The sequence below is a fragment of the Phyllobates terribilis genome, unplaced genomic scaffold, assembly GCF_046119375.1.
Source record: "Phyllobates terribilis strain yellow unplaced genomic scaffold, ASM4611937v1 Scaffold_5__5_contigs__length_657084704, whole genome shotgun sequence".
Taxonomy (NCBI): Eukaryota; Metazoa; Chordata; class Amphibia; order Anura; family Dendrobatidae; genus Phyllobates; species Phyllobates terribilis.
Window position 1 is genome coordinate 429,247,867 of NW_027362765.1, and position 27,341 is coordinate 429,275,207.

At 40.2% G+C, this 27,341-nt stretch overlaps 1 protein-coding gene across 1 annotated transcript; it reads left to right on the top strand.

Annotated features, from left to right (window-relative positions):
• The first annotated feature begins 613 nt into the window (after window positions 1-613).
• On the top strand, window positions 614-26,457 carry FFAR4 (free fatty acid receptor 4). Its single transcript, XM_073685259.1, has 3 exons — window positions 614-1,602; window positions 23,130-23,258; window positions 24,698-26,457. The coding sequence occupies exons 1-3, from the start codon at window positions 1,069-1,071 to the stop codon at window positions 25,088-25,090; spliced, it is 1,056 nt and encodes a 351-aa protein (XP_073541360.1). The 5' UTR covers window positions 614-1,068; the 3' UTR covers window positions 25,091-26,457.
• The last annotated feature ends 884 nt before the right edge of the window (window positions 26,458-27,341 follow it).

Here is a 27,341-nt window from a genome sequence, read left to right on the forward strand (position 1 = left end):
GAAACTCAGACTGTACTGCAATGAAGATTGTTGCTGTAATATCCCTGAATTGCACTGGCCTGGCTTCAGATTAAATTCCACTGTTAAACTGTTGAAAAAGACTCTCGTCAGTTGTGTCTGGTCAGCAATTGAATCTATTGTGTGCCTGAGAGAAGCTGCAGCCTATGGTCGCCCTGCGTAACGATTCCCCCAAGATTCCAACAAATTCATGAAACCCGTCTGAACCTAGCGGCGTGCGTGTAACACTATGCTTCAACTGAAAGGCGTGAACCTTACACAATTATTGAAAACTAGAACGAATGCATTCAGACGTTCGTGAAACATAGTTCGAGAACGAGCCGTGGTGTCTGGTCGAGCTTGCGGGTCTCCAGACCCGGAGTGAACAGTCTCGTACATGCCTACAGGGCTACTGAGTTTGGGTCAGGAGACATGTGGCCAGTCTGTACTTGGATCGTGTTTCACAGTCGTCTGAATTCGGTGTCATCGTTGTGCCGGTGAGGGATTCATGTTCTGTCTATTCCTTTTTTGGCTAATTTTTCATTTCTTGCATTTTTTTTTTTTTTTTTTGGACAATTGTTAAAATATTTATCTAAAAGCAAAAACCTCCAATCGGCCGTGTGCTGGTGGAGTAGACAGATGCAGATACAGTATCAGAACAGGAAGCACAGAATCTTTTTATCTTGTGAACACAAGCAATTTTTACGAGACTGTCACACTGCGTAAATTGTGCTTGTAACAGGACGTTATAAACCAGGGTTATTATTTGCTAATACGAGAACAGACATCATAGAACCACGACACCTTCATCTTTGTTTTAGATGGGTGGATATTTACAAGAATGCTGTGTAACTTCCTTGTTACAAATCACAGAGGGAAACGACTGGCTACACCTCAGGACTACAGAAAGCCACACGGAGCAGCACCTCATCACTCCTACTGCCTTCACCCTTAGCAATGCCTGCTGGACATAGAAAGGTCTTCATATCTGAGGCCTCTTGACCATCGCTGGATGTAATCGTTCTTCGTGTGCATCATTTTTTTATTGTGAGTTTTAGCCACTGATCTATAATGGGCTACATGATTGTATCATGTCAGTCTGAAGAAATTTGCAACTTCACTTTTTTTAATTTTTACTCCGAGTTTGACAAGAGCCTGCAGGTGAAGGTGTTGGAGACCATACTCCTCTCCGTGGTGTTCATGTTCTCATGCTTTGTAAATATCAGTGCCATTGTCTTGCTTGTCAGAAAGAAGAAACTGGTAACTGCCAATTGTTTTGTTCTGAGCCTCTTCTGTTCGGACTTGCTGTTCATCAGCATGATACCGCTCATCTTGGTCATTCGATGGACGGAGGTGTGGATCTTGGGTGATTTCTTCTGCCACCTGCTTTTTTATGTCATCAGCCTCAGTGGTTGTGTTATCCTGCTCTCCCTGTCTGCAGTGAGTCTGGAGAGGATGATCTGTATCATGAAGCTATCCCAGGCCACCACCTGTAATGTTAAGGTGGTGGCAGTAGGAACTCTGACCATTTGGGTCTTCTCAGCCATGACTGCCTTACCCATGTGTCTGTTCTTCAATATAATAACACAGAAGGTGAATAATAGGGTAAGTCACTTTAAGATTGCTTATTCCATTTTTAAAATACAAAATCTTAAAATATTTTACTTTATTCAACCCAACCCATTTTTTTTTAGCAATCTGTACAACAGCTTTTGCCCGATCAAGATAAATGAAAGTCCCAGAAACCCCTAATCGTACACTCACACTCAGAAAACCCCTAATCGCAAAAGAGTTGCTCCACTCTCAAAATATGGTATATCACATGGATTTGGAGAATGAAGGGGACGCAGTGCTGGTTTTCCTACACAGTGGCCACCGGACTATGCATGGAAAAGCAGCCAGCCCCATTTAATTGAATAGAGCTTTGCTTCAGTTTTCCCGGACAGTGGGACCCTGGAAAAAAGACATACAAAGGCTGCAGCTCCTTTATTTTCAGGATTAGTGGGACCCCCACTGATCATAAAGTAATTCATAACCTTGCGATATGCCATCACAATGTGATAGTAATACCCCTTTAGGTCACACTCATCGTAATCTGCCTTCAAGAATGTATGGATTTGGCATGGCAAGCAAACCTGTTTAATATAAATATTTAGAGTTTTCTTTTATTATCAGGTTGTTTAATTTGTTTTTTATTTATTTGTTTCCAAAAAGTTGGGCGTCCATCGATTTGGCTGCCGTTATATCTCTTTCAGGCATGCCTCAGCCAAATCCATCCTCAGCCAAATCCAGCCTAATCCTAGCCACACTTTTATTACGTTGGGATAGGCTATGTTGACATAGAGTTTTTTAATGCGTTCAAAAACAATGAGATTTTCCAGAAGAAACCACTTCAGGAGTTTTTGTGGGAGTTTTTAATTTTCTGAAGAAGTTTTGTGGGGGTTTTTTTTCAGCCTTTTCACTGAAGGGTTCCTAGTTTGGAGCGGATTCCACCAGGATCTGCTTCAAAGAAGTGACATGCATTTTTTTTTTCAAAAGCTCTCCAGGAAAAAAAATGCTAAAAAAAACCCCTCATATTAACAGTAAAGTGGATTTCCCATAGAAATGAATAGGAAGAGTTTTTTCAAGCATTTTTTAAAGAGAATTTTTAAGAGATTTTAATGCAAATCTGTTAAAAAAATGACAAAACTCTGTGTGCATATATCACTAGATTCAGTGCCATGAGCTTTTCATATTCCTGTGTTACGCTGTCCCTAAGTGGTTGTAATCTGTATATGACTGTAAAATTGTTTCCTGCCATACATTATTGTTTTTATTATCAGTATAGTTGAATATGACAATGTTTTTTATGTTGTAGGACCTGTTGACAGACAGGAGAAATGTATAGGGACCTTTTATTTTGATGTTACTATTTATTATTTCGGTGACCACCAGAATGTAGGATATGGCTTTGATTGGGGTTCTAATTGTTGTCTTTTCACTACATGTATTTCACATTGACAAAATCTGTTTTTGACTTCCATTACTTTGGTAATGTATGGTGACTGGACCTATAACGAGTTTGTCTCTGTAATCTAGGATGTGGCAGGTTGATCTTCTGAAGAATAAATGTAAAGTCCTTTTCCACCAGAATCGTAATCACTTGCAAATCAAAACTCAATTTTGTTCATTTACATACCAAACTCTCTTTGTTCCTGGACTATCACAATCTATTCATCATCAGTAGTTTTTGGCATGACTTTAATAACGGAGTTAATGAGATAACTTCAACATTAGTAGCCATGCTGATCTGAGATCATACTGTACCTGTTGGTGACTTTATGTTCGACTGTTGGACCACTTGACTTGATCCATTATCCTTCTGCTAAAAATACTGTCAAGTGTTGGGTTCTCTTTGCAAAAGGGGACTCTGCTCTTGTTGCTTTTAGGGATCTCTTTTAAGTTCTCAACGCATAATTTTCCCATCTATTTACAATGACTGTAGCTTCCCACAATTGTTTTATCTGAGATGGATCTGTACCCACAGGACTTACGTAGAGTTTTAGACACCATTCCTAAACTAGCCCAAGTAGGCATAGGTTGTACTTAGTTGATTCTGCTCCATCACTCCAATCTCATGGACCTAGGATAGACTTTGCATTAGCAATCACCAGAAAATTAGGCCAACTGAGTGTATGCAAAGATCATTATGCAGGGTGGGTTAGACATCATCCTGAAATGAGAGGCTCACAAATGGTGCATTTTATGAAGAAGGATAACAAATAAAATGATTGTGGATGGAATTCTTTGGATTTTATACTGCTCCTGATGTGATCAGATAGAGAAATTGCTCAAGTTAGTGTCTATTATATGGTGCATCTATTTTTTGGTTATAATTTTTGTTTTTCTTATGTATCCATACTTTGGAAGGCGACTTTTTGTCGTCTTCTAATGTATAGAAGTTGTTTCCGCTTTGTGTGATACAAAGTATATACAGCATTTTTTTTTAGTTATTTTTTTTACTTAAGTACTATATGCAATGTATACTTTAGCTGTGTCCACAATATGCATTATGTGGTTCTCCTAAATTTTCTCAGCACTACACCTGTATTTACTTAGATTTCCGCTGACAATCTATTAGCACATTTGTTATGTAGAGCGTGTCTTCTAAGTTTGCATTTTGGTAAGATGTCTACTCGCTTGTCCAGCCCAATATGTAAAGAGCTCTTACCTATATACAAATCTGGTTCCACCATAAGGCAAAAAAAAAATTATATTTGCATAAAAATAAATGTCCCTGACTTGGACCACATAGCAGTAATGAAGGTTTAGAAAAAAAATAGATGCATTTTTACGTTCCATATGTGAACTTAGATTTAGAAGGAGTTGTGAAGTCGGCAAGGAATGTTTTCCCCTATGATGGAGCAGTCAGGATCAGGGCTGTGGAGTGGGTAAACCAAACCACCGACTCAGACTCCTCAATTTCCCTGACTTCCAACTCCAGCTTCGACTCCACGACTCCGACTCCACAGCACTACCTCACTACTCAGCATGTACATAAAGTGCAGCACAGATTCATCTCAACTAAAAGCCGAGATCCTTAGATCAGGAACAGAACAGACATTTATAGGACATTTCATAACTTTCCCAAATTCTTATGAAAACACTTACAGCACATCCTGCATTACATTACTGTACCCAATTTATTATATATTTTAGGAGTCTGAGTTGGTCAATTTTATACCGACTCCACCAAAATGGACACCGACTCCACGAATCCGACTCCGCATCCCTGGTTAGGTTTTATCTTATGGGGTTTTTGCCTTTCTCTTGATCGACATGTTAGATTAAAGGTTGAACTTTATGGACTTGTCTTCTTTTATCTTTGAAACTATGAAACTGTACGGTTGTGGATAAGTGCAAATAAATGCAACCTCCCCCTGCAAATGCGGATCCAAAAGTCAGTGCCCGGATACACTATGAATCTCTCGTGCAATGTGATGTCCTTATACACTTCTAGGGAGAGCTATTAGTCTAGCTGTGTGGACAAGGAGAAGTCAGTTGGGGCTTTCTTCTCGGACATGCAATCTCGTCCCCAACTATGCTTCCAACTGGTTTTCTCTGACGTTCACCATAATGTACGAGATTGTCTCTGATTCATGCTGCCCATGTGTTGTGCAGCAAGTTGACAAGTTCCATTTACGTTGGTGTAATGGTGTGGGGGTGTTTTTTTCGGTACACATTCTATCCCTAATACCAAGTAAACCTTATATAAGGAGAATCTAACAATGCCCTGCTAGACATGTGCACTAAAGTGCAGCCTACACATCTATAAAATACTACGTGTATTATGTCCACATGGACCAGAATGACCAAAGATCACAAAGAATGCAGGTGCACGTAGAATAATAAATTGTCAAAATAATCAAGCAAATTGATGCATAGAAAGAAATATACGTTGAAGAGTGTTTACAGAGTAATCAACCACAAACTTTCACAGTGAAATGATGCAGGAAACAGAATGTAGATCGGAATGATTTGACGAGATGTATGCATGACAGCTGACCAAGGACCAAACAAATACACTGCCAGATGAATGCATATACTCTGCATGGTTCATTGGTGATGACTAATGGTATTTTTCCATAGAAGAAAAGTATTCTTCCTGCCTAGATTATTTAACTGAGTTTACCTGGGCTATCAATGCTTTTACTCCTTTTCTATTCGTGAAAATGTTGCCCTTTTTTTTGTAAATCTGAAATCCTATTAATAACATGGGTTAAGGAAGAAGAAGGATCTGAGGTCGTCAGCATACATACCAGGAATGGAGAGAGACAGGAGAGGCCCCCTGTGCAAGAACTGTATACAGTGAGGAAAATAAGTATTTGATGCACTGCCGATTTTGCAAGTTTTCTCACCTACAAAGAACGGAGAGGTCTGTAATTTTTATCATAGGTACACATCACATGTGAGAGAAAAAAATCTTACAAAAATCTAGAAAATCACATTGTATGATTTTTACATAATTAGTTTGAATTTTATTGCATGAAATACAGTGGGGAAAAAAGTATTTAGTCAGTCACCAATTGTGCAAGTTCTCCCACTTAAAAAGATGAGAGAGGTCTGTAATTTACATCATAGATAGACCTCAACTATGAGAGACAAAATGAGAAAACAAATCCTAAAAATCACATTGTCTGATTTGGAAAGATTTTTTTTTACATTTTGGTGGAAAATAAGTATTTGGTTGATTACAAACAAGCAATATTTCTGGCTCTCACAGACCTGTAACTTCTTCTTTAAGAGGCTCCTCTGTCCTCCACTCATTACCTGTAGTACTGACACCGTTTGAACTTGTTATCAGTATAAAAGACACCTGTCCGCAACCTCAAACAGTCACACTCCAAACTCCACTATGGTGAAGACCAAAGAGCTGTCGAAGGACACCAGAAAAAAAATTGTATCCCTGCACCAGGCTGGGAAGACTAAATCTGCAATAGGCAAGCAGCTTGGTGTGAAGAAATCAACTGTGGGAGCAATAATTAGAAAATGGAAGACATACAAGACCACTGATAATCTCCCTGAATCTGGGGCTCCACACAAGATCTCACCCCGTGGGGTCAAAATGATCTCAAGAACGGTGAGCAAAAATCCCAGAACCACACGGGGGGACCTAGTGAATGACGTGCAGAGAGCTGGGACCAACGTTACACAGGCTACCATCAGTAACACACTCCGCCTCCAGGGACTCAAATCCTGCAGATGTGTCCCCCAGCTTAAGCCATTACATGTCCGAACCTGTCTGAAGTTTGCTAGAGAGAATTTGGATGATCCAGAAAAGTATTGGGAGAATGTTATATGGTCAGATGAAACCAAAGTAGAACTGTTTGGTAGAAACACAACTAGTCGTGTTTGGAGGAGAAAGAATGCTGAGTTGCATCCAAAGAACACAATATCTACTGTGAAGCATGGGGGTGGCAACATCATGCTTTGGCGCTGTTTCTTTGCCAAGGGACCAGGACGACTCATCCGTGTACATGAAAGAATGAATGGGGCCATGTATCATGAGATTTTGAGTGCAAGCCTCCTTCCATCAGCAAGGGCATTGAAAATGAAACGTGGCTGGGTCTTTCAGCATAACAATGATCCCAAGCACACCGCCAGAGCAACGAAGGAGTGGCTTCGTAAGAAGCATTTCAAGGTCCTGGAGTGGCCTAGCGAGTCTCCAGATCTAAACCCTATAGAAAACCTTTGGAGGGAGTTGAAAGTTGCCCAGCGACAGCCCCAAACATTACTGCTCTAGAGGAGATCTGCATGGAGGAATGGGCCAACATACCAGCAACAGTGTGTGCCAACCTTGTGAAGACTTACAGAAAATGTTTGACCTCTGTCATTGCCAACAAAGGATATATAACAAAGTATTGAGATGAACTTTTGTAATTGACCAAATACTTATTTTCCACCAAAATTTGAAAAAAAAATCTTTCCAAATCAGACAATGTGGTTTTCAAGATTTGGTTTCTCATTTTGTCTCTCATAGTTGAGGTCTACCTATGATGTCAATTACAGGCCTCTCTCATCTTTTTAAGTGGGAGAACTTGCACAATTGGTGGCCGACTAAATACCCCCCCCCCCCACTGTAAGTATTTGATACAATAGAAAAACAGAACTTAATATTTGACACAGAAAACTGTTTGAAATTGCAGAGGTCAAATGTTTCCTGTAGTTCTTGACCAAGTTTGCACTCACTGCAGCAAGGATTTTGACGCACTCCTCCATACAAATCTCCAAATCTTTCAGGTTTCGGGGCTGTCGCTTGGCAACATTGAGTTTCTGCTCCCTCCAAATACTTTCTATTAAGTTTAGGTCTGGAGACTGGCTAGGCCACTCCAGGACTTTTAAATGCTTTATATGGAGCCACTCCTTAGTTACCCTGGCTGTGTATTTTGGGTCATTGTCATGCTGGAAGACCCAGCCATGACCCATCTTAAATGCTCTTACTGAGGGAAGGAGTTTGTTGGCCAAAATCTTGCGATACATGACCCCATCCATCCTCCCTTCAATACAGTGCAGTCATCCTGTCCCCTTTGCAGACAAGCACCCCCAAAGTATGATGTTTTCCCCACCATGCTTCACGGTTGAGACGGTGTTCTTGGGGTTGTACTCATCCTTCTTCTTCCTCCAAACACGGCGAGTGGAGTTGATACCAAAAAGTTCTATTTTGATCTCATCTGACTATATGACCTTCTCCCATGCTTCCTCTGGGTCATCCAGATGGTCATTGGTGAACTTCAAATGGGTCTCGTCATGTGCTGGTGTGAGCAGGAGGACACTTGTGTTCCCTGCAGGATTTTAATCCATGATGGCGTAGCGTGTTACTAACGGTAATGTTTGAGACTGTGGTCCCAGCTCTCTTCAGGTCATTGACCTGGAACTCTCATGTAGTTCCGGGCTGATTCTTGCCCTCTCTCAGAATCTTGCTTACCCCGTGAGGCGAGATATTGCAAGTAGCCCCAGACCGAGGAAGATTGTGTTTCTTCTATTTTCTAATAATTGAGCCAGTAGTTGTTGCCTTCTCAACAAGCCGCTTGCCTATTGTCCTCTAGCCCATCCCAGCCTTGTGCAGGTCTACAATTTTGTCCATGGTGTCCATAGACAGCTCTTTGGTCTTGGTCATGGTGGAGAGGTTGGAGTGTGATTGATTGAGTGTGTGGACAGGTGTCTTATATAGGTGACGAGTTCAAACAGGTGCAATTAACCCCTTTCTGACGTGTGACCTAATAGTACGTCATGGTGACCTGGGCCGATTGGACCAATGACGTACTATAAGGTCATATGGCGATCGCGCCCGCACACAAGCGATGCGGGGCGATCGCCGCCGGGTGTCAGCTGATAGTCACAGCTGATACCCGGTGCTATATGCAGGGAGTGGTCCCGCACCGCTCCCGGCACATTAACCCTCTCAATGCTGCGACCGAAGCCGATCGCAGCATTGCGGGGGCAAGGGGAGGTGGTCGCAATACTCACCTCCTCTCCCGGCCTCCAGCGCTGTCTGCCGCAGCTTCCCAGATGTTGCCATGATGGCCCGATGTCGTCATGACAACATCCGGGTCACAAGACAGCAGGAAGATATTTTGGTCATGCGCAGTGCATGAACAAAGTATCTTCTGCATCTGCAGAGCTGACAGCCTGTATAGCACAGGGATGGTGCTCCATCCTTGTGCTATACAGGTGATCAGAATAAAAAAAAGTGAAAGTCTCAGAGTGGGACACAGAATAAAAGTCCAAAAAGTGTTAAAAAATAAAAATGTGAAAAATATTTTAAAAAAAATAAAAAAATAATCCACCAAAAATAAAAATATAATGTACCCATCAATAAATATTATTATGAAAAAAAAACTAAACAATAAAAATACACATATTTGGTATTGCCGCGTCCGGAACGACCTGACAAATAAAACTGTACCACTAGTTAACCCCTTTAGTGAACACGGTAAAAAAAAAAAGAAGCAAAAACAATGCTTAATCATCATACTGCCAAACAAAAAATGGAATAACACACGATCAAAAAGATTAATATAAATAAAAATGGTACCGCTGAAAACGTTATCTTGTCCCGCAAAAAACAAGCCACCATACAGCTCCATCAGCCGAAAAATAAAAAAGTTAGAGCTCTCAGAATAAAGCAATGCTAAAAAATATTTTTTTCTATAAAATACCTTTTATTGTGTAAAAGCGCCAAAACAGAGAAAAATTATATAAATGTGGTACCACTGTAAACATACTGACCCAAAGAATAAAGCTACCTTATCAATTTTACCACACGCGGAACAGCATAAAAAAAAAAAAACAATTCCGGAATTTCTGGTTTTTGTTTATTCTGCCTCCCAAAAATCGGAATAGAAAGCGATCAAAAAATGTCAAGTGCCTGAAAATGGCACCAACAAAAACATCAACTCATCCTGCAAAAAACAAGCCATCACATGACTCTGTCGGCCAAAATATGGAAAAATTACAGCTCTCAAAATATGGCGATGCAAAAACTGGATTTTACAAAAAAATGCGTCTTTAAGTGTGTGACAGCTGTCAATCATAAAAACCCGATATGATTCTGGTATCGCTGTAATCGCACCGACCCGAAGAATAAAGTCGTCTAATCACTTACACCGCACGAGGAACGGCGTAAAAAATAAAAACTCTAGGGTTAGGGTTGTGTTAGGGTTAGGGTTGTGCTAGGGTTAGGATTGGAGTTATGGTTAGGGTTGGGCCAGGGTTAGGGTTGGGCTAGGGTTAGGGTTGGGCTAGAGTAAATGGTTGGTCTAGGGTTAGGGTTGGGCTAGGGTTAGGGTTGGGGTTAGGGTTTGGCAAGGGTTAGGGTTGGGCTAGGGTTAGGGTTTGGCTAGGGTTGGGGTTGGGGTTAGGTTTGGGCTAGGATTGGGGTTGTATTAGGGTTAGGGTTAGGGTTGGGATTTTTTTCAAAAGTAAAAAAAAAAGATGACGATATGGCGACTAGTGTTGAGCGCAAGTGCTCGCTACTTGAGTTTGCATCGGGTGCTCGGGTATGCACTGAGTATCGCGGGTGCTCAAGTGATATGCTCGAGTCCCCACTCGCATGTTTCACGGTTATTAGACACCCCAAAAAACTCCTTCGTAGTCGCGCTGTGGCTCCTGCTGCTGCCGAGCTATCTTGTGTGCCCGCTTATTAAAGGGCATGAATATTTACCCCCTCCCCACGCCCATGGGCGTGGAGAGAGGGTGAATATTCATGCCCTTTAACAGCAGGCACAGGCGATTCCGGCAGCAGCAGGAGCCGCAGCGCGGCTACACTGTGTGCCGCTATTAAGGAGCATGAATATTCACTGCTCCCCACGCCCCATGGGCGTGGGGAGCAGTGAATATTCATTTTCTTTAGCAGCGGGGACAGTGTAGGCCGCAGCGGGCGGCTGCTGCCACCTGTTCCCCGCTCCCCCCACACCCCACATATATATACACACACCCCCAAATTTCGGACTATAAGACGCACCCCCCATTTTCCTCCAAAATTTTGGAGGAAAAAAGTGTGTCTTATAGTCCGAAAAATACGGTACTTATTTCCCCCATTGTATGGGCCCTTTGCAGCCCAATAGCTCATCATAATGCATGATTCCACCTGTTTTGGAGATGGTAGCAGGCCCCCTTACCAATTGGGTCCCTATGAGGCTAATCAGGTTGCACTAATGGTATGTCCACCACTTCTATATACCTCATCTGTCATTATGTTGACCGATTATAATACCAGAATAAAGTCTAGCTTATCTAATAGAGAGTTAATGCTTTCTATAGGCAATAAAAACAATGAAGGAGATAGGGGGCATCACTGGGAATAAAAGGGGGAATAATGGGGAGTACATTCTGTTGAGAAAAAGCTTAGTGTTGGGCACACAATACAGTAATGTTATCCAACTAATAATTTGGGGACCAATATGAAACCGTTGAAGTACTTCCAGAAAAAAGAGCCACTCCAGTAAGCCAAAAGTCTTGGCCATCATGTATCATTTATTACTTAAGCTTTATAAAACATAAAGTTAGTCTTGGTGCTTTCTGCAATTTTACCTTGTCTATAAAGAGATAGAAAAAGCACGAATTGCAATGGATCAGCCTACACAAAGAGTTATGTAGTCTATAACCATAGATGTTATATAGCATAGATGTTCATAAAAGCAACATTTTTTTTTCCTAATACCATTTTCAATGTTACTTCATATTTCATTTTAAATGCACTGGAGAAGTAAAATTGGTTTTCAAAGAGCCTCTAAGTAAGGGGACAGTAAAGGCTTGTTCAGACCATCAGAACGCTGGTTCCCGATTGTAAGCCTGTATAAACATGCAGGCAATCACCAACAAACGAGCGTTATTGGATAGTTCATGGCAGCATTAAAATCATCATTATCGACAGCACTTTGTAATGTAAGCAGGAGATGTGCTGCTGATATCGATGATATTCTATGCTCACCAAACGATCTGTGCACACAGAATTCTGGTTGTCTGGTCTATTAAAAGACCATTAAAAGGCCGCCAATTCGTTTACAGGTGTAAATGCGCCTTTACTTTTTAACTCCAGTGATGTAGATGTTGGCTAACTTAACTTTAACCTTAAATGCGGTAAATATTCAACATATGTTGTTTAATGATCAGAAACCATCCAGATCAAAAATGAGAATAGGTCAGATATAAAATTATAGAGGAGGGCGCGTATAGCATTACTGTCTTGTCAACCTGAACCAATGAACCTGTTCTATATATGCCAGATACTCCTTGTAAAAAAGGGTTGTTTCATTTCAACAACCACTTTCCCAATGCCCTATTAGGACATATTGATATCTTGGAAGGGCAGCCCCTTCCAGGATCTCTTCTTATAAGTTACAGAGGGTTGCATAGCGTCCTTACTGGATTCTCGATCAAGCTTGTCCATGTATTGATATTCCACCCATGTATTGATATTCTGCCCATGTATTGATATTCCGCCCATGTATTGATATTCCGCCCATGTATTGATACTCTGCCCATGTATTGATATTCCGCCCATGTATTGATATTCCACCCATGTATTGATATTCCGCCCATGTATTGATATTCCGCCCATGTATTGATATTCCACCCATGTATTGATATTCCGCCCATGTATTGATATTCCACCCATGTATTGATATTCTGCCCATGTATTGATATTCCGCCCATGTATTGATATTCCGCCCATGTATTGATATTCCGCCCATGTATTGATATTCCACCCATGTATTGATATTCTGCCCATGTATTGATATTCCGCCCATGTATTGATATTTCACCCTTTTTTTGAAGGATCACCATCTAATATATAACCAGTGGCAGGTTCCCATGATTGTCTAAGGTTTTTGAAGTTAGACCTCCAGTGATCAGCCGATCTCTCTGATGACTTTAATTGAAAGAGGGTTTGTCAGAACAAGACGAGCTCTTAAACGTTGAATTCTACAGATCAACCATAAACAGATTAACCATAAACAGATCTGATGGATACTGTACCAGGTACCTGGAGTTTATAATTCCTCCTCTACATCATCATTCCGCCATTTTCATCAGATAAATATGAATCCTATGAGATCTTCTCATCGTTGATACTTTTCACCTTTCAATATTGGTTGCGTATGGCCACATCTACAGGATACCCTACTCCTTCTGCCCTACAGCCATTGTAGGGAGGCAATATTAGGCAGTTCACTGTCTATAACATATTGTGATTTTGAGATTTGCCAACAAGGATTACATATCATATTTCCCACGTGTCCATCTAATTATTCACCTCTGTAGAATTAAAAAAATAAAATGTGGTATTATCCATATGTAATTTATACAAAATAGAGATGTTACAGTAAATGTTCTTTGGACATTTTCTATTGTGCTGTCCCCTATTGTACTCATCAACAAATTGCGGTACCCAAAAGGTAAATAAACCCTATTTAAGGGATACAATAAAACATGACTTTAATTAATTTTCAGTAAAGATTGGTCAATATTGAAAATCACTAAAGTGAACCTGTATTATTCTAATATCTCACAGGGTCCCTAATCTTGGAACCTCTCTCCATTCAGCTAAAGATGTTCAACCTATTTATAAGCATATGCTTTCCTATCTAGATCATGGCTGCAGTCCATAAATCTATGTAGCACTATTGTAAATATATCTTTCATTTTCTTTCATACAGGTATCACATAAGATACTAAAAAACACACATATATACAGTAGCTCCCCCAACCAGTTTCGCCTATACAGGCTTCCTCAGGGGTCTAGAGCCTAATGTGGACAGTAAACTATATGAAATTCCTAAAAGAGTTAAGTGCTGGTGCTCTTGATACTACTTGGATTATGAGCATGTCAGATATCAGGAAACAAGACATATTGACTGATACCGACATGCACTAAACTCCATGTCATGGTGCCAAGTCACACACAGCTTGAGGGTTCTCCTTTTCATAACATCTATTTGCTTAGTAAGAAGTTGCACTCCCAGGACACATACAAGACATATAAATCCATTTACAGATCCACAAGCTCTCAGTAATGACTCATGAAAAATGTTTTTTTTTTCTTACACATATCTCTAGATTTCACAATTGCAGGCAGAACTGGACTGTGCGCCAAGCTCCTGTTGTATCTTCTAATCAGTTCTCTTTTACCTAGCATGATAAAAATCTTCTATATAAATCAATTGAAAGGTCATCTCAGATGGGAAAAGACCATAAAGCGAAACAGTAAACACTTCCCTTTTGCATAAATTGTTATATTTTCTTATGTAGACATTAAATTGCCAGTGGACACACAAGGTAGGTGGTGAAGGCAATGGTTGACCTGAAGGAGAAGCTGCTTAAACTCTTGTGTGGAGATTCCCTCGAGGGAATATTTATGCCGATCTGTCCATTTAATAGCTAAACATCCCAAAAAGACATCCCTTTGACATTTCTGTCCAGGATATAAGTTAAGATTCTCTAACAATAATGAAAAAGTATAGTTCTTGGGTATATGTTTGGCTGGACCATTTCAGACTTTCGTGGCAAGTGAAATGTCAAACATGATGTACACCTAGACCAAATTTGGTAACATTTGCATTCTAACTGTGACAATTTGGTAGTAGATTAGCTCCCAGCTTCATTTTCTTGCTTAAAATTAAAGGGAATGTGTCCATAGGTTTTCGCTGCCCCATCTGAGAGCAGCATGATGTAGGGGTAGATTCCCTTTAAAGCAATTTTCAACTAATAGTCATAAAATAAATTCTAGGCCATCTGGCCACTAACTAATCAAATACAGCGTCCCTTGCAATCAGGATGTAAGAAGGCTTAGCACCTTAGAACATGACATTGTCCATGCTAGGTACCAGGATGGCTCACACATGTCGGGAGTCCTGTCTGGACAGCTTAGATTTATTTTGTCTCCAACAATTCTAATTAGACAGCTTGAACCAGGACTGCCTGCATGGAGGGGGTGCCCACCCTTTATTCCTGACTCCGGCAAAAAGACCTTATTTTGTGTTTTAACACCTAACAATTATAGAAAAAGGCCCTTTTCCCTACCACTCCCTGGTTGCCTAATATGTCATTTGTGGAATGTTCAAAAAATAATGGAACATGTCACATTCTAAGTAAACTTGGTCATAGAACTAATGAGGTTCATTAAGAGAGTTTTCATATTATTGAAAGTAGCTACTAGGACTATCTGATCTGTTGAAAAGAATCCTAATCAACCTAATTATTTTAACCTTTTTTAACAAAATGTTTTTCAACCCTACTATACACACATCAGCAAAAGCTGCTAAATTACTGAATTGCAATCTACTGTCTGTACTGAGAAACTTTACATCTCGCTATTTGGCTGTTGAGGTTATTTTATTCTGAGATATTAGATATTGCAGAGTCTCCAGACTTGTCTCTCATGAAGCACATGTGGAACATCATTGGTTGACAATGGCAAAGGGAGCTGCCAACAGTGGATCTTAATGATTTGCCCAAGTGCATTCAGTTTGGCAGAACATTCCTCAGACAACTATTAATATCTTATTTTATAGACCACGTAGAATAAAGATGCATGGGCACCAATTGTAGAAACGTCTGCAAAATATTCTGACCAAAATCAACTTCTTAAGGATATTTCTGGGTGGTACGTAGCTGAGACTTGAATATAATTGTGAGTAAAATGGAAAAGCAGCACTCACCCAATCCTTCTAGTTAAAAGTCCTTTATTACATTCATGTGGACATTATTGTGGTGGCATGCAGTACAGACAAGTGATTTAGGGTGGGGGGAAGAAACATTGAAGACGGCTGTTTCGAGTCTAACACGCTTCTACGGGTCCATTCTCTTGCAATGAGAGCTTTTATCTTTTACAGTGTACAGCTTGTTTCCATGGTGCTTGGCCTCCAATCCTTGGCCAAGAGTGCACAGTAGTTACATTCCAGGAGGGGAGTTACTGCTTAACAACTCAATCAGCTCTCTGATTTCTATACAGCAGTTAGCTCCTCACCTTTCTCCCTCTGCCTCTCCCCTTCATCTTCTGAAGAGATGCAGTTATAAATCACCAGCCCTGCAACTTTCACAGTAGGTCTCCTAATCATGACTCTATTGATGTTCCGAGCTGTGCACTTGTTCAAATGCCCTATTATCTCAATGTGTAAATACAAATTATAAGTTAAAAAATTTGGCGGAAATATATTCCAGTCCCCCCCTTCAGTGTTTTTGAATACACAGATATTTTGGTGTAAGTTTTGCAAAAAGTGTGACTTTTGCGCTAAAGAGTTACAGAAACAGTCAAAGACGGAAAATAATACTATTTTTTATTTTGCATAATATTCATAAACTGCGTGTGCCATCTTGATGAATTTGGTGCAAAAAAAACCCAAAAATGAATACCACAAGACAAAAAAAAGTGACTTAAAAAATGGAAATAATGAATTGGGGCCTTAATCCGCAGAATAGACAATTACCTTTCTTCTTTGGAATGTTCCTATTTAAGATGATTTATAGAAATCTGTATTATTTCTGATCATAATGGACATGTCCGTCTTCAACATCAAATATTTTTGTACTATCCCAATTTATTTAAAATTAAAAATAAGGCAAATTTGCAAATATATTTAAGCATTTCCCACGGCTCCTATAGCTCTCTTTTCACAACTCCTATGCAGACCTACAGTATTTATTTCCATCATAACGGAAGAAAACCCCATGCAATCTGATACAGCCATCGCTCATTTGACTGAATACTATTCCCCAGATACGTGCACTAGGTGGGTGGTGAGCTTGCATGGGTTTTCAATGTGGAGAGGGGAGTAAGGTGCTGCTGGATACCTGGAAGCTTATCTTTCTTGAGATCAAATAGATTGGGTGTTGAGGTTCAACATGCCCAAACTACTTTCCCTTGACATCATATAACTTGGGAGAGTTGGAAAGCCAGCATAAAGTACCAATACTACCAGGAAAGTCCCGGGTACAGGGTCAAAAATGGGGCAGGGCTTAGTAAAGCTATGTCCAAAATTGGCGTTTTTGTATTGTACCCATTTGGGTTGGGTATATTCCCAGATGTTCCTGGTGGTGGATCTTAAAGGGAGGCTATCACCAGAAAATGACCTATTAAATCAGTATTGGATTTTATGTGTAATATACAGGGTGGTCCAAAAGTAGGTGGACAGAAAGTGTAATAAGGTTATGAAGGGGGAGATTTATCAAACATGGTGTAAAGTGAAAATGGCTCAGTTGCCCTTAGCAACCAATCAGATTCCACTTTTCATTCCTCACAGACTCTTTGGAAAATGAAAGGTGGAATATGATTGGTTGCTAAGGGCAACTGAGCCAGTTTCACAGATCTAGTTTTCACAGATAGATCTCCCCCAAATCTGTTTTCTTTTCAGATAATTCAGATAACACATAATGGCAAATAATTTAAATACAGATCAAAGAAAATGGATTTTAACAGAGTATTGGAAATCACAAAATGCTGAAACCGTTAGAGCAAATTGGGTTGAAACATTTGGTACTGAAGCCCCAAAGAGACAAACCATTTACCGCATTCGTGACAAATTCAATGCCACTGGCTCAATCCTTAATGCTCCAAAAACTGGTCGACCCAAAACAGTCTGTACAGAAGATAATAAACAACTTGTTGCTGAAACATTTGTTCAGAGTCCAAAAAAGTCCACAGAAGAGCCTCTTTGGAATTGGGAATTTCTATCATGCGAATCCTAAAATCTATTGGGTGGAAAGCTTATCGTCCACGTCTAATTCATGGTTTATTGGAGGATGATCCAGACAGGCGGCTGCAATTTAGTGAGATTATGCTTAACGAAATTGAAGAAAATCCAGTAATTTTAGATAACATTATGTGGAGTGATGAGGCTTCTTTCAAATTATCCGGCCATATTAACAGACATAATTGTATTTACTGGTATAATGAGAACATGCATTTAACATTAGAGCAACAACTAAATGAGCCTGGTGTCAATGTTTGGGGTGGTATTTCAAGTTTTGGTGCTTTAGGACCAATATATTTGATGGAACAGTCACAGGAGATAAGTATCTCGAAATTCTAATGAATCAAGTTGTTCCCCAGTTACAGCAACAGCCTAATTCAAATGACCTTTATTTCCAACAAGATGGCGCCCCTCCACATTATTCAAGAGTAGTCTGCGAGTATCTTGATGAGACATTTCCTAATAAATGGATTGGCCGAAGAGGCCCACTTGATTGGCCGGCACGTTCACCAGACTTGACCCCAATGGATTTTTTCTTTTGGGAAGTACTCAAGGACAAAGTTTATAGTCGAAAACCAAAAAGTGTCAGTGATTTGAAAAATTACATAAGAGATGCATTTCAAGAAATTAATACCCAAAGAGACTTGTGCAAAAAAGTTTGTCGAAGCGTAAGAGGCCGACTTCAAAGCTGTGCAAATTGTGATGGAAAACAGTTTGAGCACCTGCGTTGATAAAATTTAAGGGCTTTTGTATTATTGTTCAGAATAAAATTTAATTGTCAATGTTATGCTTGTGTTAATAAATATAATTTTATATATAAATCAAAATAAATGTTATTATTTTCTGTCCACCCACTTTTGGACCACCCTGTATATATATATATATATATATATATATATATATATATACACAGTACAGACCAAAAGTTTGGACACACCTTCTCATTTAAAGATTTTTCTGTATTTTCTTGATTATGGAAATTGTACATTCACACTGAAGGCATCAAAACTATGAATTATCACATGTGGAATTATATACTTAATAAAAAAGTGTGAAACAACTTAAAATATGTCTTATATTCTAGGTTCTTCAAAGTAGCCACCATTTGCTTTGATGACTGCTTTGCACACTCTTGGCATTCTCTTGATGAGCTTCAAGTGGTAGTCACCGGAAATGGTCTTCCAACAATCTTGAAGGAGTTCCCAGAGATGCTTAGCACTTGTTGGCCCTTTTGCCTTCACTCTGCGGTCCAGCTCACCCCAAACCATCTCGATTGGGTTCAGGTCTGGTGACTGTGGAGGCCAGGTCATCTGGCGTAGCACCCCATCACTCACCTTCTTGGTCAAATAGCCCTTACACAGGCTGGAGGTGTGTTTGGGGTCATTGTCCTGTTGAAAAAGAAATGATGGTCCAACTAAATGCAAACCAGATGGAATAGCATGCCGCTGCAAGATGCTGTGGTAGCCATGCTGGTTCAGTATGCCTTCAATTTTGAATAAATCCCCAACAGTGTCACCAGCAAAGCACCCCCACACCATCACACCTCCTCCTCCATGCTTCACGGTGGGAACCAGGCATGTAGAGTCCATCCGTTCACCTTTTCTGCGTCGCACAAAGACACGGTGGTTGGAACCAAAGATCTCAAATTTGGACTCATCAGACCAAAGCACAGATTTCCACTGGTCTAATGTCCATTCCTTGTGTTCTTTAGCCCAAACAAGTCTCTTCTGTTTGTTGCCTGTCCTTAGCAGTGGTTTCCTAGCAGCTATTTTACCATGAATGCCTGCTGCACAAAGTCTCCTCTTAACAGTTGTTGAAGAGATGTGTCTGCTGCTAGAACTCTGTGTGGCATTGACCTGGTCTCTAATCTGAGCTGCTGTTAACCTGCGATTTCTGAGGCTGGTGACTCGGATAAACTTATCCTCAGAAGCAGAGGTGACTCTTGGTCTTCCTTTCCTGGGGCAGCCCTCATGTGAGCCAGTTTCTTTGTAGCGCTTGATGGTTTTTGCAACTGCACTTGGGGACACTTTCAAAGTTTGTCCAATTTTTCGGACTGACTGACCTTCATTTCTTAAAGTAATGATGGCCACTCGTTTTGTTTACTTAGAATTTGTATTATGGCAAGAAAAAAGCAGCTAACAGTCTATTCAGTAGGACTATCAGCTGTGTATCCACCAGACTTCTGCACAACACAACTGATGGTCCCAACCCCATTTATAAGGCAAGAAATCCCACTTATTAAACCTGACAGGACACACATGTGAAGTGAAAACCTTTTCCGGTGACTACCTCTTGAAGCTCATCAAGAGAATGCCAACAGTGTGCAAAGCAGTCATCAAAGCAAAAGGTGGCTACTTTGAAGAACCTAGAATATAAGACATATTTTCAGTTGTTTCACACTTTTTTGTTAAGTATATAATTCCACATGTGTTAATTCATAATTTTGATGCCTTCAGTGTGAATGTCCAATTTTCATAGTCATGAAAATACAGAAAAATCTTTAAATGAGTAGGTGTGTCCAAACTTTGGGTCTGTACTGTATATATATATATATATATATATATATATAAATATATATATATAATCTCATATAATAATCTTGCACTTTTCACTTTGGCCACTTGAGCTACTTTGGACTTCCTGTAGTTTTCAGCAGGCTCCTTATCAGAAAAGGCAGGATTACAATGACAGATAACACCTGATAATACAGGATCCACCAGTTCCAATAGTTGATGTCACAGCTCACCCTGCTCCAACTTCCATCACAATTTTACACACACTCATTAGATGCTTTGATACTAAAAATCACTGCTAATGTACAAGTAGATTTCCAGAAATAGGTATATTGAGTTTAAAAAAAAGCCCCAGTTTGAAATATTGCAAAATTTCAATTTTTTTTTAAATTACCGATTGTGAAATGGAAAAAAAAAACATTGCCAAAACTTTTTAAAAAGTAGATTTAATACGAAAACCTGATTTAAACAATGTCATATCAAATGATAACTTTCCTTTAAATGTTCCAAATTTAGCTATGTAATTGTTGGTACGTATGAGGACACGTTGCTCGTATGGATATAGGGACCTGTAAAGCTCGTACGTTAATTTGAGGCCGGGGACACGTAGACGTATACCTGCAGGATTAGGCTGCACGGTGAGAGAGGCTCTGCTTCTTTTTAGGATAAGATTTCTGAACCGTTTTTAACTTCAAGAATTATTTTAAAAATAGCAATGAGGAAACCAGTACTAGGTACTTTTTTTTTGAGGAACCTTGAAATGACTCATGTCTTATATTTTTGGTAGGTAAATGTCATGTCATGAGCTCTGTGGACATTGTGGGTTAATTATCTTAGAGTAAGAAATGCAGCCGTAGTCCACAGTGACCACAAGTCTCAGTGTGCACAATCTCCCGGTAATCAGCCGGCTATTCAGCTCTGGTTTCCTGTAAACTCATTATCGGCTTTGTGATTCTCCTCTTGTAGGTCTCCAGGCCCACAATGACCAGAGCAACATAAACAGAGATAAATATTGGGTTTGCTCAGCTTTCACTGAAGTATGGATCTTTTGTCACAAAACCAAGAATGAAAACTTTTTCGATCATTTTAGATTCTAAAAATTAGTTTTAAACCCTTGACTCATGTTTGACTTTCATCTACCAAAATGGTGAATTAGAAAGAAAGTCCTCAAGGTGACCCATATGGGGCACACACTGATTGGTATATGAGAGCCATAAACTCCTCCGTGGCTGATATACGGTGTCTTGGTGCCGCACTGTGTTCTTCTCAAGTAGCAATGCTTCTCCAATCTTAGAGAGTAGATATTTTAGATATTTCGGGCACATACTTATTTAGTAGTTATGGCAAGCATGCCCAGAATGGAGAGAGGCATGCACAAGCACAGTCACCCCTCCATTCATTATCCACCTGGATGGGTGTCTGTCTAGAGATAAAGGTAAGTCCTGTGTGGGAACCACATATATCAGGCAAATGCCATAAACTATTTAAAGTGGATTTCCAGTTCCCCCTTTCTGCACATCTCCGTGCCTGTATTAGAAATAATAAAATCAGCCTGCCTCTGCCTTGCCTTCCCGAGTCCATTGCTATTTCCCTGCCTCTGCACTGATGATTGCTTACCAGTGGCAGTGGTGAAATCACATCAGCAATGCTGCAGCCAATCACTGGACTCTGCAGCTCCGCCCTGTAGACAGTGATTGGCTGCAGTGCTGTTCACGTGACATTGTCACCACAGCAGTTGGACCTGGGGAGGGTGAGTACCAGTTGATGGAGTTTTGAGTACTGAGGCCAGAAACACTACTAGTGAGCTCTGGAATGGAACATGGCACTACGGTCCAATTCTGTATAAAATTAGAATATGGCATGGACCCATAGCAGTCTTTTGGCATCGTATTATGGTTTCTGTAGACCATGAATCAATAATACAAATCTGTATATGAGGCCTGGGTGTCTTTACTATATTTATTGCTGTCTAATAGTTTATGAGTGTAAAAGATGAGACCATTGATGGGGACCATTGATTTTAACCATACTTTCAAAAAGAACCAAAAAGAAGACCAGTATATGGCCCATTATCTGGATCCTTAATTCAGTATGATTGAATATTGGTTCTTATGAATATATCGTTTCTGGTACGATGTGTTCTTTATGAAAAAGTTAAACTTCTGTTAATCAGAGAAGCCCCCATAGTGTTGTTGGGAAGACATCTTGGGTCCTCGACTACTTTCTCATACAGACTCTACAAATGAATGGAGAAGACAACTGTCATTCACATTGATTGGTTTATTACAGAAGAAGCAAGGAACGATTTCTAATCTGATCCAGTGTTTGAACAATGCTTCGCACTAAGGGCTCGTGCACATGGATGTATATTTCGGTCCGAGTGCGATCCCACAAAACATCGAATTGCACTCAGACCCCTGTTATACTATGGGGCAGAGCACATGTCAGATTTTTTCCTCGGACCAAGGCGGTCTGAGTAAAAAATCGCTGCATGCCCGAGTTTGATCTGATATTCGGATCGCACTTGGCCATGCAAGTCATTGAGTCCGTGGAAAACATCGGACTGCATTCGGATGACATCTGAGTGCAGTCCGAATTCCACAGACTGACAGAATGGAGAAGTTGGAGACATTTTTTTCTCCATCTTGAATCTATGGTCATCTGCACCTACCCTATTTGTGCAATGTGTCTACACTTTACAAACCCCAATTCTTCTCATTGGATAAAAAAATCGAAAAAAATATTTAGACGTGCTGATAAAGGATTGGCCAACAAATATGTATTCGAGCCCGCCATTATTAGAGAAACTTTATATTTTCACCTGTACAACCTAATGAGAATCGTACCTGATCTGCAATGCTCTCATATTCTGATTTGTGCCCATCAGGATGTCCAGGTCTGTACTCTTATTTGGCCAACGGTTGCAGAAGAAATTGCATGGGATATTTCATTCATACTTTTGGACTTCTTGATACCAGGATTAAGTATTATTGTCAGCTACACCAAGATCTTTAAGGTAATGAAATTGTTAATATTTTGGTTTATAACTACTTTTGGAAATCAAGCTTACACATAAATGCTATCAGAGTGGGAAAGTTTTTGGGCAGCCCATTAACTAGTGTATGTTTTAGAGCTGCGAGAAACATAGAGTCCTCAGAAAATATCAGATAGCGCAACTGCGGCTACACTGCTTATCTTGGAAACTAGATGTTGTCTTTAGATTACAAAGTACTAAAGGGAAACTGTCTGCAGGATTTCACACTACAAACTAATTATATGTGAATATAGCACTTTCAAAGACAAGTCCAGCAATGCCTTTACATGGCCAGTCCATTCCTCCGTTACTGAGAAATAGTGTCTGAATTGATATGTAAATATGGTTGAAGAGCTATTTGTAATTCTGAAGCCTCTGTCACTCCAGCTCTATTCCCCACCCAGTGCCTCCTCCTCCTTTACTGACAGCTCCAATCCTTGAAGTCAGCATAGAAGTTGTGCTAAATTTGTATAGTCACCCTATCTGGTGTCCTCCCTTTGTCTCCACAAACACCAGTGTTCTGGTTCTCCTGCAGTCAAGATGACCAATGCAGTCAAGAAGGGAAGAAGGGAGGACAGCGGTAAGTCTGAAGCTTACCTCCTCTATCTTTGCTGCGCTATGGAGGCAAGATTTAGACTTACCTGCTCCTTAAGCCATTGCAGTGACCATCATGTAGGTAGGAGGACTGAAACGCCAGTCTCTGTTGAAGGAAAACGGTCAAATGACAAATCTATAGTCAATTTTCTGTGTCAGCTTGCTGGAGTAAAGGGATTGTCCGCTACTTGGACATCCCATTCTCAATCCCTATATTTCCCTCCAGAAAAATAATAACATCTATGCTCAACTCCAGTGCCAGCACCATTCCAGCGGTGTCAGCACTGCCACTCCCGGGGATCGGGTTCGTGTGACATTGTTATATCACATGAGCCCTGTGGCCAATCAGCTCTGGTTTCACTGTCCCCTCCTTCGGATGTAATTCACATCTGGAGAAGAGGAGAGCTGTGGTTTCTCTCTCACTTCCTCCAGATGTCTGATTTATCTGAAGGAGGGGACAGTGAAGCCAGCGCTGATTGGCCACAGGGATCGCGTGACATAACAATGTCACACAATCCCTGGGAGAGGCGGTGCTGACACTGCTGGAAAGGTGCCAGCACTGGAGGTGATGTTTTTTTTTTATTTGGGAGGGAATTAAAGTGATTGAGAAGGGGTTGTTCAAATAGTGGAAAACCACTCTAAGGATATTATTGAACAGCAAATTGAACTATAGCAATACCAGGCAGCTGCTACCCAGGCAAATATGATCATGGGATGAATTAAAAGGGGAATAGATGCACATATTGATAACATCATTTTTCAGCCATGGTACTGTATACATTTATATTACAATTAACAAATTGATAAATTTTGTATTTTTTTTAAAGATCACAAAAGAAATCAGGGAGCGGATGATCAGCAGTACGGCTTATTCTGAAGTCCACCAGTACCGTGTGTCTCAGCGAGACTACAGACTGTTCAGAACCCTCGTCACTCTTATGATCTCTTTTTTTATCATGTGGACGCCCGTGTTTATAATTGTCCTTTTGCTTCTTGTTCATAACCTAACAGAGACGTTCATCTTATCGGAGACGGTTTTCTTCTGGATTCTGCTGTTTACATTTTGCAATTCAATAGTAAACCCAATTTTGTACAACATCAATTTACTCAAACAGAAGTGGTGGAGGGTCATATTTTGCGGAAACCCTGAGGACAATGTGGACACAGAGACCACAAATAAACGGAATGGCAATCAAAATGGTACATTGGATAGCAAATAAGGGTCTTGCAGAAAAGTACTCAAGAAAATAAGAATGTTGCATTCCATTCCTCCTCTTAAGTTTCAAGAGTTTTCTAAGTTCTAAGGCCAGATGGATATGCTGGCAAAATGGGACCCCCTCCCCCAAATGTTACAATGCTGGCATATTACCCCTCAGGAATGAGCAACCTTATATTCTTTGGCCGTAGACTAATCATCATTGTACATATACTTGGGGCTGCACTCCATCTTTTGCGGTCTGTGCCGAGATGTTTCAGGTAGCATATTCTTTTGTAAGACAAAAAACATCTACTTTTTGGGTGTTCCTAAAAACTCTACTTTCTATATCTTAATGTTGCACTGCTCTCTTGTTTGATCTGCTGACTCATACCTGTTGGTCTACTCATTTCCTGCCATTCTACACCATTCACACCATAGACCTGCAAAGTTTGCAAGCAGAAGAATATTATTTTTGAAAAAACTGCACTTTCAAATCAACAATTATATCAAAAAGTCAAAGTCGATGTTTGCATAAAACCGCTTCAAAAACACATGGAAAACTCTTCTTATTCATTTCTATTGGAAATCCACTTGGCTGTTCTTATAAGGAGGTTTTTTTTAGCCTTTTTATTTTAAATGCCTGGTTAAAAAAGTGCATTTGCCTTCAAAAGGGATCTTGAAGGAAACTTCTCCAAACTAGGCACTGTTCAATCAAAAGCTGCAACAAACACTTGAGACAAAAAAAACTCTTCCAAAACTCTTGCAGAATAGTAAAGCTAATCGAAAAACACCTCCAAAATGGAGCGTTTCCTGAAGTGGGTTCCACTTGAAAAATTTGTGGTTTTTGAATGCCTCAAAAAACTCATAAACTTAGGAGGTTGATGTACATTAGACTAATTTGGATGACCACCTAATCCTTGTGGGGGTGTCCTGACTTTTTCTTTTAAGTGAAAGAATGATTGGGTATGTTTAATTGTAACATGCTCATTCCTTTTATTCCTAGAGAGAAAAGCTAGTGCCAGAGGTGCATAGGCTTACTCCTCCCCATTTAGAACATTTGCATGCTCAATAAAGTTGATCATGTATGTGTATTGTGGGGAAGGAGGGATTGCAGAGGAATATTTTTCGGCGGAACATAAAATACATGACTAATTTTAAACAGAAGACACACAAAATCATACCCAGTGCCCCCTAGTCTAATCCATATTATTACATTTTCTTTTTTTTCCCCTAAGCAACCTTTAAAGAGAATCTGTCACTAGGATCAATCCTCCTAAGTCGTCTATATGGGCATGTAGGTCATAGAAAATTGAATAGAATGATACCTAGATATCTCCGACCCGATGTCTTATTTCAGAAAAATCCATGTTTCTCTTATATGTAAATGAGCAGTTTAGATCTATGGGCTGGACATAGATCTCCCTGAGAATCTGCCTCCAGAGCTTATTGTAAATGAAAGGAGGCGTTACCATTATGAGACATGTAATGAATGACACTTTGCTCTCGTGACACACAGCTCTAAACTGAGATCAGAACTAATACAGTACAGCAGAGCTAACACTGTGATGAGACAAAGTTCACTTCTGTTGCACTAACACATTTGCACTGCAGATGTCGTCTCATAGTGCGTCAGCTTCCATCCCACAGTCAGACAATGTGGGGGAAGGGGAAGTACAACAGAGCTGACATCACTGTATTTGCAATGAGACAAGGTTCAACTCTGCTGTGCTGCATTAGTTATAATCAGGCACAGCTCTGCAACAGAGTTGATAGTACTTCTGCTGTACTGTGGTAGTTCTGATCTCACTGCAGAACTGTGTGTGATTATGAGAGCAGACTGTCAAACATTACATATCCCACACTGGTAACACCTCCTTTCATTTACAATAAGCTCTAGAGACAGAGTCTCAGGGAGATCTATGTCCGGCCAATAGATCCTAACAGCTAATTTACATATAAAAAAAACAGATTTCTCTACAATAAGGCTAAGGTCACACCAGCATGTATTCTCTCATGCAAGAGATTTGGGCCAGGAGATGTGATACTAATGTGATCCGATTTGCTCAGATGAGGTGAAGATGGAAAAAAAAGTCTCAGTCTTCTCCATTTTTCAATCTGTGGATATGGGAATGCACTCAAATGTCATCCGGATGCTGTCCGATGTTTTCCACTGGCTCATTGACTTGCATGGCCCAGTTCGATCCGATAAATGGATTCACCTTGGGCATGCTGTGAATGGCTCGGTCAGAGGAAAAATGTGCATGGCCCCGTAG